This window comes from Capsicum annuum, chromosome 3 (assembly GCF_002878395.1).
Source record: "Capsicum annuum cultivar UCD-10X-F1 chromosome 3, UCD10Xv1.1, whole genome shotgun sequence".
In the NCBI taxonomy this organism is placed as follows: domain Eukaryota; kingdom Viridiplantae; phylum Streptophyta; class Magnoliopsida; order Solanales; family Solanaceae; genus Capsicum; species Capsicum annuum.
The window spans coordinates 26,348,048-26,358,126 of NC_061113.1; the positions used below are offsets into that span (position 1 = coordinate 26,348,048).

At 30.8% G+C, this 10,079-nt stretch overlaps 2 protein-coding genes across 2 annotated transcripts; one reads left to right on the plus strand and one right to left on the minus strand.

Moving 5' to 3' along the window:
• Nucleotides 1-6,432: 6,432 nt before the first annotated feature.
• Nucleotides 6,433-8,014, plus strand: LOC107856532 (2-hydroxyisoflavanone dehydratase). Its single transcript, XM_016701524.2, has one exon. The coding sequence runs from the start codon at nucleotides 6,921-6,923 to the stop codon at nucleotides 7,902-7,904; it is 984 nt and encodes a 327-aa protein (XP_016557010.1). The 5' UTR covers nucleotides 6,433-6,920; the 3' UTR covers nucleotides 7,905-8,014.
• A 532-nt stretch (nucleotides 8,015-8,546) lies between these two features.
• On the minus strand, nucleotides 8,547-9,867 carry LOC107856531 (hydrolase 3). Its single transcript, XM_016701523.2, has one exon. It carries the CDS (start codon nucleotides 9,745-9,747, stop codon nucleotides 8,761-8,763), a length of 987 nt encoding a protein of 328 aa, XP_016557009.1. The 5' UTR covers nucleotides 9,748-9,867; the 3' UTR covers nucleotides 8,547-8,760.
• Nucleotides 9,868-10,079: the final 212 nt, after the last annotated feature.

Below are 10,079 nucleotides of genomic sequence, written 5' to 3' on the forward strand. Positions count from 1 at the left end.
TTTTCTCTTTCCACATTATTTTTTCACTTCTATTTCTCTTCTTTTTTGTTTTTTTTCTTTTTCTTTTTCTCGTTTTTCTTTCTCATATTTGAGGATAATTATGTTCATGATCTTCAGAATTTCCAAATAAAATGGCATTACTGTTTTTTTTTCTCTTTCTCTCTCTTATATCTCTAACTTTTTTCTTGTTAGTTTTTTTTCATCTTATTTTTTTTTATCATTTTATTTTTTATTTTAATTTCCTTTTTTTTATTTTTTTCTTTTCACTTTATTTTCTCTCTTCTATTTCTCTTTTTTTTCCTTTTTTTATTTTTTCTTTTTCGTTTTCTTTTTTTTCCTTTCTCATATCTTTTTTTCTTTTCCTATTTTCACTTTCTTCTTCTTTTTTCTATTTTCTATTTTTTTCTTTTATTTTTTACACTTCTATTTTTCTTTCTTCTTCTTTTTTCTTTTTCATTTCTTTTTTTCATTTTTTTCTTTTTCTATTTTTTTTTTATTTTTTTACTCTTCTATCTCTAACTTTTATTTTGAAAAGCAAATATGTATATCACATACACATATTCAAAAATATACAAAATACATACCCATACAGATCTGGATGTGTATTTACAGTATAAAACATACATATGTATTTACAAAAATATATATCTCACTCATATGTATATATAAACATATAGGATACAAAATCTCTATAACAAAAAGGACAATTATATATATACATATACATATAGGTAATCAAAAAATAGATGATACATATCTTAAACAGTAAAAAATACAAATAAATACATATGTTACCATCTAGAATGACATAGAACAGTCAAAGACAAATTCAACACCATACAAAAATACATATAGATATGCATTTATATATACAAAATACAAATACAAATACATGCACATGCCCCCAAAAAATTTATAATACATTTGTGACGTAATACATCTGCCTAATTGATCTTGAACTACACATTTCTTCTTGTTCATTTAGATACCACAAATATTCTTATGACAAAAAATCGTGTACTGCTCCTTTGATAACATTACCCTAATACGTTCTTCAATATCATTGATTTTGTGACATTCTATATGTGATGCAAACCTTGGAAGTACTCTTGCCATGAATATATGATCACGCAACACCTATAAAACAAAATAATGATATAAATCTATATTACATGTACTTTTCACAAAATATAATACAAAATACATATTATGCATATGTTTTCTTTTACATAATATATATTACATTACAAAAAAATACATATAACTCTGCATATGTATTTACAGAATACATGCCCGATCCATATGTATATTACTATACAAAAAATACAAATATAACTCTGATATGTATTTACAAAATACATATCATATTCGTATTAAACATTAACAAACAAAACAATATTATATATCTTCATATTATTTGTAAAATACAAAGATGAATCATATAAAACGAGAATATACATATAGATATGGTATGTATTCTGTAAATACATATGCATAGCTATATGTAATTTGTAAGGTGTTGGATTTATCTTTGAACTATTTTATGTCATTTTAGAGGATAACATATGTACTTATTTGTATTTTTTACTATTTAAAATATTTATCATCTATTTTTTTATTACCTATATGTATATGTATATAGTTGTCCTTTTTGTTATAGAGATTGTGTGTCCTATGTGTTTATATATACATATAGTTAGATATGTATTTCTGTAAATACATATGCAGATATATATGTATATTTTGTACTATAAATACATATGCAGATCTGCATGTCAATTTATTTTGTATATTTTTTGAATATGTATATGTTATATAGATATTTGTCTTTTAAAAATAAAAGATAGAAATAGAAGAGTAAAAAAAACTTTAAAAAAAAAAAAAAAGAAGAAAGACAAAAAATGAAAAATAATCGAAAAAAAGAAGTGAAAAGGGGGGGAAAAAGAAAGACAAATAGAAATTAGAAATAGAAGTGTAAAAATAAAACAAAGAAAAAAAATAAAAAAAGAAGAAAAATGAAAATAGGAAAAGAAAGAAAAATGAGAATGGAAAAAAATAAGAAAACGAAAAAAAATAAAGAAAAAGGAAAAAAATAAAAATAAAAGGGAGAAAAATAAAGTGGAAAGAAAAAAGAAATCAAAATAAAGAAGTAAAACGATAAAAAAAAGATGAAAAAAAACTAAAAAGAAAAAAAGTTAGAGATATAAGAGAGTGAAAGAGAGAAAAAAATAGTTTTAATGCTTTATTTTGAATTTTTGAAGATCATGAAGATAATAATCTTTTATATTTGAGTTTGATTTAGAAAAGATTCTACTAATTGAAATAAGAGTAATTTATGGAAAAGAAATCTACTGCAGTAATTTATGAAAAAGAAATTTACTGCTTTCTTATTAAAAAGAAGGACAGTAAATCTTGTTGTATATAGTATATTTTAGTAGTAGTACTTTTATAAAATATAAAATTGAACTTACTATTTTTTGTAATTATGAAACATTTGCTATTGTTATAAATGTATTTACATTATAGTGAATGTCTATCAAGATCTATAAAGATCTACTTTGATATCTATTAAGATTTGAAGCATCCGTCTTTTACCCAGATTAGGAGTAAATTTCCCTTATAAATAGAGGGGTTTTATTCATTGTATTAACAATCATATAATCTCTCATCCTCAAGAGAAGAAAAAAGAATCACTCTTTCTTCTCTCTCTACTTTTTTTTTTATTTTATAACACGTTATCAGCACGAGACTCTGCCAAATAAGGTGAGATTATAAATCTAAAGGTCAAGGTTAGTAATTCCTTATGTTATTTGTATTTTTCTATTAATAATATAATTATTATTGGATTTGAGGAAAAATAAATGGTTTGGAACCATTTATATTTTAAATTTATTCCTCAAAAACAATATTATCAAAAAGAATGATAATATGTTGGGTTCAAGTCCCATCGATTCATGCCTAAGACGTCTTTATATGGATAAGATGTTGAGTTTGAATCTCAATACACCATATTGATGATATTATGATGACTAAGGCAAAATAATAGATGTTTAATGAAAAGTCATGAAATTCGACCCATTGAATGTGCTCCATTCCATGAAGTGAATGTGGTAGCAATATATGATAGTTTGAAATATGACAACTTACTTCATTCTTGAGGTGTATTTGGTAGCAGTGCATAATATGTCTGAAAGAAGACAAGTGATTAAATGCACAAATATATGCGTGTAGGGACAATATGATAATGATCATCAAAAGTGACGATATTTTTACACGCTTATATGATTATAAGATATACTAGAGAAGAATTCTCTACATCATATGTATGCCTCTATTTACTTCTGAAGTAGCAAAATCTTGAAAGAGGTTATAAGCTATCATAATTTGATAGGCTTAAGTCACGATTATATTCAATTCCTGGGGAATGAGAAACTTATTAATGCAAACGTGCACTTGATTGTGATTGTATCACAACTCACCTCCGAAAAAGGTTGAATAATTTTGAAATGTACTTCTGAAGTAGTAAATCTGAAATTTATTCATATAATAGTAAATCTGAAATTTACTAAAGTAAAAATACATATCATGGTAAACTTGGAGTTTACTAGATTAAAAGTTCATAAGTTGACATGAACGATTGTGATATCCCGAAGATGTGCATACTGAGTATTGAACATATATTGAAGAATTAGAAATTCATGAACTTTAATGTTGCTTGTTCTCATGATAAGTTGGTTGGACCAACTAATTTTGGGATTGAATCCCTCAAAATCTGAAAAGAATAAAAGGTGAATAAGGGCCCATTCACCTATCATGTGATATGTTGAAAAAATGCATCAATAAGATGATCACATGTACATTCATGGTCAACCTACGTTTGACATTCATAAAGTTACTTGTTCAATATAAATTGAGCATAATTTTCAGATTGTGCAATCAAGAAAGTTATTTTGATGATGATGGTTTGGCATTGAATACCTTTGATAAATAGCTAAACCATCGCTAATGAGAACAAAACTTTATGTATTGGTCTAAAATATGATATATTGTAATAGCATTTGTATGCATTAGACCAATAAATTATGATTATTTCTTTCATCTCAATTGGTTCAAGGTCGGGAACTAATTATTCCGTCTAATAATTTTGATGTGCGGTATACGATTAATGAATATACCATAATGCACAAAGATGGATTCCTCAAAGAAGTAGAGGATGTATTTTAGTTTTCCTAACATAAGGGAGAGATTATAAGCGCTATGAAATATGTTAGGAATTATTACCATATCCTCATCCAAAAGATAATTCAAGTCAAATGCCGAAAGCATCTCATATTAAGCGCAAGTGCTCATGTTATGTTCCTAAATGACAGAGTCTATGTATGCATGAAGCGTGGTAGACTAATCGATTCCAAATGAAATAGTCCTAGAAAAATAAGGAGCAAATAATCATAATAAGAAGGCAATGAGCTCTTGAAGATTCTACGACATAACACTTCACGAAACCTTATGAAAGGTTCATGTACCTGAAAATAATAAAGTGATGAGATCTCAAAATATTATGTCGCATTGTGAACCGATACGAAATGATATATCATCAATATATTTGACACAATATTGGCGCAATATTGTGAAAGATTACGAGGATCTAAATTATACGTTTATTTAAGCATGCTGACGTAGAAACATTTATCAAGTGATATGAAAGGATGCATTTTGGTAAGCGTAAAACTTATTTGATTTGCAGTCCAGACACTTGAAGTTGTCACTCATGAAATGTTGAATATTATCACTTGACAAAACTTATGTGAAAACTTTTAAGGATTCAAACTGCTTGAAGCATATAAAAGTTTTTGGGAAACTTATTTATAATCCTTATATTGTATAAGCTTATTGCTTGAACATCATTGGAACTCTTGGAGAGTTTTCAAAGCAATAGATTATTTGCTGAAATTCGAAACATATCAAATTGGATTGGTTATGAAGTATCATATCTTAGTGCAATTGATGCACTCATGTACCTTGCAAATACTACAAGGCCAATAGCCTTTTCAGTCAATTTGTTAGCAAGGTATATTTCTGCTCTTACTATGAGACATCAAAATGGGATAAAACATATGAGCTTGTTTTATTCTAAAGATTGCAGTCCGATCTTATTGGTCATGTTGATGTTGGGTACTTATCTGACCCGCATAAAGCTCTGTCTCAAATAGGCTATGTGTTCATATGTGGTGATACTACCATATCTTGGAGATATACAAAGCAGTCTATCATAGCCACTTCATCGAATCATGCTGAGATAATAGTTATTCATGAAGCAAGCCGAGAATGTGTATGGTTGAGGTCCATGATACATCTCATTCGAGAAAAATGTGGTGAGAAATATGACGATCTACCCACAATTTTATACAGAGATAATTCAGCATACATAGCACATCTTAAGAGAGGATTCATAAATGGAGAAAGAACGAAGCACATTTTGCCAAAGCTTTTCTACATACATGAGCTACAAAAGAATGATGATATTAACGTGCAATAGATTCGTTTAAATGACAATGTGACTGATTTATTCACCAAATCTTCTCCAATTGCAACTTTCAAAAAGATGCTGCACAAGATCGAGATGCAAAGGTCAAGGATATTCTCATTAGGGGAAGTTAATATGCGCTGTACTCTTTTTTCCTTATGAGGTTTTGTCCCACTGGGTTTTCCTTGTAAAGTTTTTAATAAGGCACCCGAAATGCGTATTATTATAAATGTGTACTCTTTTTTTTTCACTAGATTTTTTTTCCTACTGGGTTTTTTCTAGTAAGATTTTAACGAGGTACATTATCTACCAATTAGACATTCAAGGGGGAGTGTTATAAATATATTTACATTATAGTGAATGTCTATCAAGATCTACCAAAATCTACTTTGATATCTATTAGGATTTGAAGCATCTGTCTTTTACTCAGACTAGGAGTATATTTCCCTTATAAATAAAGAGGTTTTGTTCATTATATTAACAATCATATAATCTCTCATCCCCAAGAGAAGAAATAAGAATTACTCTCTCTTCTCTCTCTACTCCTTTTTTTTTTTAATTATTATTTTATAACAGCTATAAAAAAAAATTTATTATAGCTACAAGTTTGCTAAGTAAGAAAAATTCCTTTTTTTTTTTTTTTATTTCATGACCTTGTCACGAGGAGTCAGGCGACTTGCTAGTCCTTGTTTGATCAATATATATATTTAAAAATGCTCTTTTTTGTTTTTTGTACGTCATTATTTTTATTTACCAAGTGATTCATTGAATCAGAATAAAGATTTCATCTCTAATTATTTTTTTAAAAAAAGAGATTGACCAATACATTCTTTATGAAATGCTCTCTTTTACTTTTTGAATGTCATTATTTTTATTTATTTAGTAGTTCATTGAACCAGCATAAAGATTTTATCCCTTGTTCAATAAACCACTTAGTAAACAAACATAATGACATTCAAAAAGCAAAAGAGAGCATTTTTTTTATAGAATTGATCAAATTGTAAAAAAGGAAACTGGGCTAGATTGTTTAGAAGAAGGATATGTCGGTGAGCTACCGAACCAGCGTCTTGTTCCTCCTGATTTCTTTGAAAATGAAGAGCCTTATTTGATATTTTATTTTTTTAAAAATGATCCTTTTAGTCAATAACACGACGTGTATAACACCATATACTGAAACGTTGGTTGTTTTGTCAGGAGATATATATTGTAGTGGGTTCAATGAACCACATACTAAAAAATTTAAAGAAAATAAAAGGATCTACAAAAAATAAAGTTGGATACTCAATTTAAAGTGGTTCAACTGTTGTTGCTTTCACCAATCTTTATATATATATAGGGATAATAATCATACATACCATAGAACCATTCTGATATTTTAATAAAATTTCTCTACACCATGGCTTCCGATGATAATGATCAAGTAGTCAAAGAAGTGGACAACTACTTCCGTCTCTACAAAAGTGGTCGTGTTGAGCGTTTCTATGATGCACGCGGGTCCTTTTATGTCCCACCATCGCCACAAAATCCATCAGATGGTGTCTTGTCAAAAGACGTTGCCATCTCATCCCACGTCTCTGCCAGACTCTACCTCCCAAAAAACACCACCACCACGGCCCAAAAGGTACTCCCCGTGTTAGTTTATTACCACGGCGGTGGACTTGTCGCAGAATCAGCCTTCTTCAACAGAACTCACGCTTACGTCAACTCTTTAGCTTCTGAGTTAAACATGATTGCTGTTTCGGTAGAGTACCGTTTAGCCCCGGAAGTTGATGTGCCTACCATTTACGAAGATTGTTGGACTGCACTTCAGTGGGTTGCTTTACATGCTCACGATGAAAAATCAACCATAGTTAACAACGACTCGTGGTTAACGAACCATGGTGATTTTAGTAGAATGTTTTTAGCTGGGGATAGTGGTGGTGGCAATTTAGTGTACCACATGACTATGAGAGCTGGCAAAGAAAGTTTGAGTAATGGTATGAAAATTACTGGATCAATTTTTGCTTATCCTTATTTCTTGTTCCCAAATATTGCTATTGATGAAGGTGTGGCTACTAAGATTTGGGGCCATATTTGTCCACCACTAGAGTCCGGACTATTATCACCAAGTGAAAGCCCATTGATTAACCCACTTTCTGAAAAGGCCTCGTCTTTGTCGGGTCTAGGTTGTTCGCGAATTTTGGTGTGTGGGGGAAAGAAGGATGATATAATTCCTTTAGGAATTGTAGTTCAATTTGTTGAAGGTGTGAAGGAAAGTGGATGGAATGGAGAGTTGGAGTATCTTGAGGTTGACGATATACATGTATGTCAAATATATAAACCTGATTGTGACGAAGCTAAACGTATGATGAAGTGTTATGCTGATTTTATCTATCGCTAGTGGTAACAAAGACGTAACTTTACTTTGGGTACTTTGTGTTGCTTTGCTTCAAAGAAGTTGTTTGGTCTTTTATATAAATTGCATAATAAAACGTTTTATTTTTCTGGCTTTGATCTCTCTCCCCACGGCCCAGGATATGAATGGCAGTTCACATGAAATAATTATAATCTAGTATGTGGATCTTACGAATCTCAAACAGGCTACTGATAAAATCCAATCTTATGTTATCCAACACATTTACTAGAGCCCAATTCCATCCAAAAATTCTCCAATTACTCATATACTTGGATTTAAGATTAGAACTTGCCCCTTCGGTAGTGTGAATAACATAGTCATGGAAATGCCCAGAAGTCGTTAAAATTTCTCCAAAGCTGCAAAGTCCATAAGGACTAGGTGGCTTCCTTTTTCAAAATTAAGTTTGAAACTAGCGTACAAAACTAATTTTCAAAGGCTAAAAGTTATCTTTTTCACTGTCACTGTTATCAATGAGCCTGCATCAGTATCAACAAATAAGCTCAGCGTCAAATTATGTGGCGGGATTCAGGTTGATAAATAGAAGTCTTGAGACGAAATACAGTTATGCCAATAGTTAGAATCCTTGTCCTAAAGGGCACATTTTCAAACTTATCAGATCAAAAGGGGTTGCCAAAAATAAAATATATTGCGTTGTTGATGTAGCACTTTTTTACAACCACAAACAAACCATGTAGCACTTTTTACAACTACAAACAAACATGTTTTATTTTGCAATATAAGACCAAGCAATTGCGAAAACTTCAAAGGATGATTTGAAGAAAAGTACAAAGTAATTATAATCCAATAACAGCTCGCATATATAGCGAATTTGTATTATTGATCATTTGCGATGGATGAAATTAGCATAACACTTCATCATATGTTTAGCTTCCTCGGAGTCAGGTTTAATTATTTGTACTACATGTCCACTGTCAACCTCAAGATACTCCAATTCTCCGTCCCATCCGCTCTCCTTCACACCTTCAACAAATCGAACCACAATTCCTAATGGAATTATATCATCTTTCTTTCCCCCACACACCAAAATTCTTGAACAACCTAGCTCCGATAAAGGCGGAGCCTTTTGAGAAAGAGGGTTAATCAATGGACTATCAATTGGGGATAATAACCCAGATTCTAGTGGTGGACAAATGTTGACCCAAATCTTGTAAGCAAATCCCTTTTCATCAACGTCAATATCTGAGAACAAGAAATAAGGATAAGCAAGAATCGATCCAGTAACTTTCACCTTACTACTCAAGGTTTCCTTGCCGGCCTTCATAGTCATGTGGTACACTAAATTGCCACCAGCACTGTCCCCAACTAAAAACACCTTACTAAAGTCACCGTGATTCGTTAACCACGAGTCTTTATTACTAGTACTCGTGATTAACGAATTTTCATCAGCGTGTGAAGCGACCCATTGAAGTGCGGTCCAACAATCTTCATAAATCGCGGTTGTATCAACCTCGGGGGCTAAGCGATACTCTACAGAAACAACAATGACGTTTAGCTCAGAAGCTAAAGAGTTAGTATAATTATGACTCCAATTGAAGAAGGCTGATTCTATGACAAGTCCACCTCCGTGGTAATATACTAACACGGGTAGTCTTTGGGCATCGCTTATGTTCTCCGGAAGATAGAGTCTAGCAGAGACGTGGGGTGAAATAGTGACGTCTTTAGAAAAGACACCATTTGATGGATGTTGTGGTGATGGTGGAACGTAGAAAGAACCGTGTAAGTCATAGAAACGCTCAACGCGACCGCTTCTGTAGAGTCGATAGAAGTAATCTACTTCTTCGACTATGTCATTATCGTCGGAAGCCATGGGGTAAAACTAAGAAAAATAAATATGAGAATGGTGTTGTAGTCCACTATGAATATTATCACTATTAAATTGCCTTAGATATAGGACCAAGCTATGTATCCATTTGGCTTGCTTTTGTTGAAAGGAATCCTTTTGGTCAACTTTAACATTTTTAATGAAAGACAAACCACATGGGGAATTGAAAATAAATACTCCCTCCATTTATTATCTATTTTTATTTGACACAAAATAAAAAAAAAATTATAATTCTAAATTAAAATTGTGCTAAATACTCTTAAATGTTCTTTAATCTTGTGATATTAATAGAAAGTTGAATTAAATTATCTATAATC

Bases quoted from the DNA above. Each gene is read 5' to 3' on its own strand.
- LOC107856531 (XM_016701523.2), bottom strand. From the start codon at position 9,747: ATGGCTTCCGACGATAATGACATAGTCGAAGAAGTAGATTACTTCTAT.
- LOC107856532 (XM_016701524.2), top strand. From the start codon at position 6,921: ATGGCTTCCGATGATAATGATCAAGTAGTCAAAGAAGTGGACAACTAC.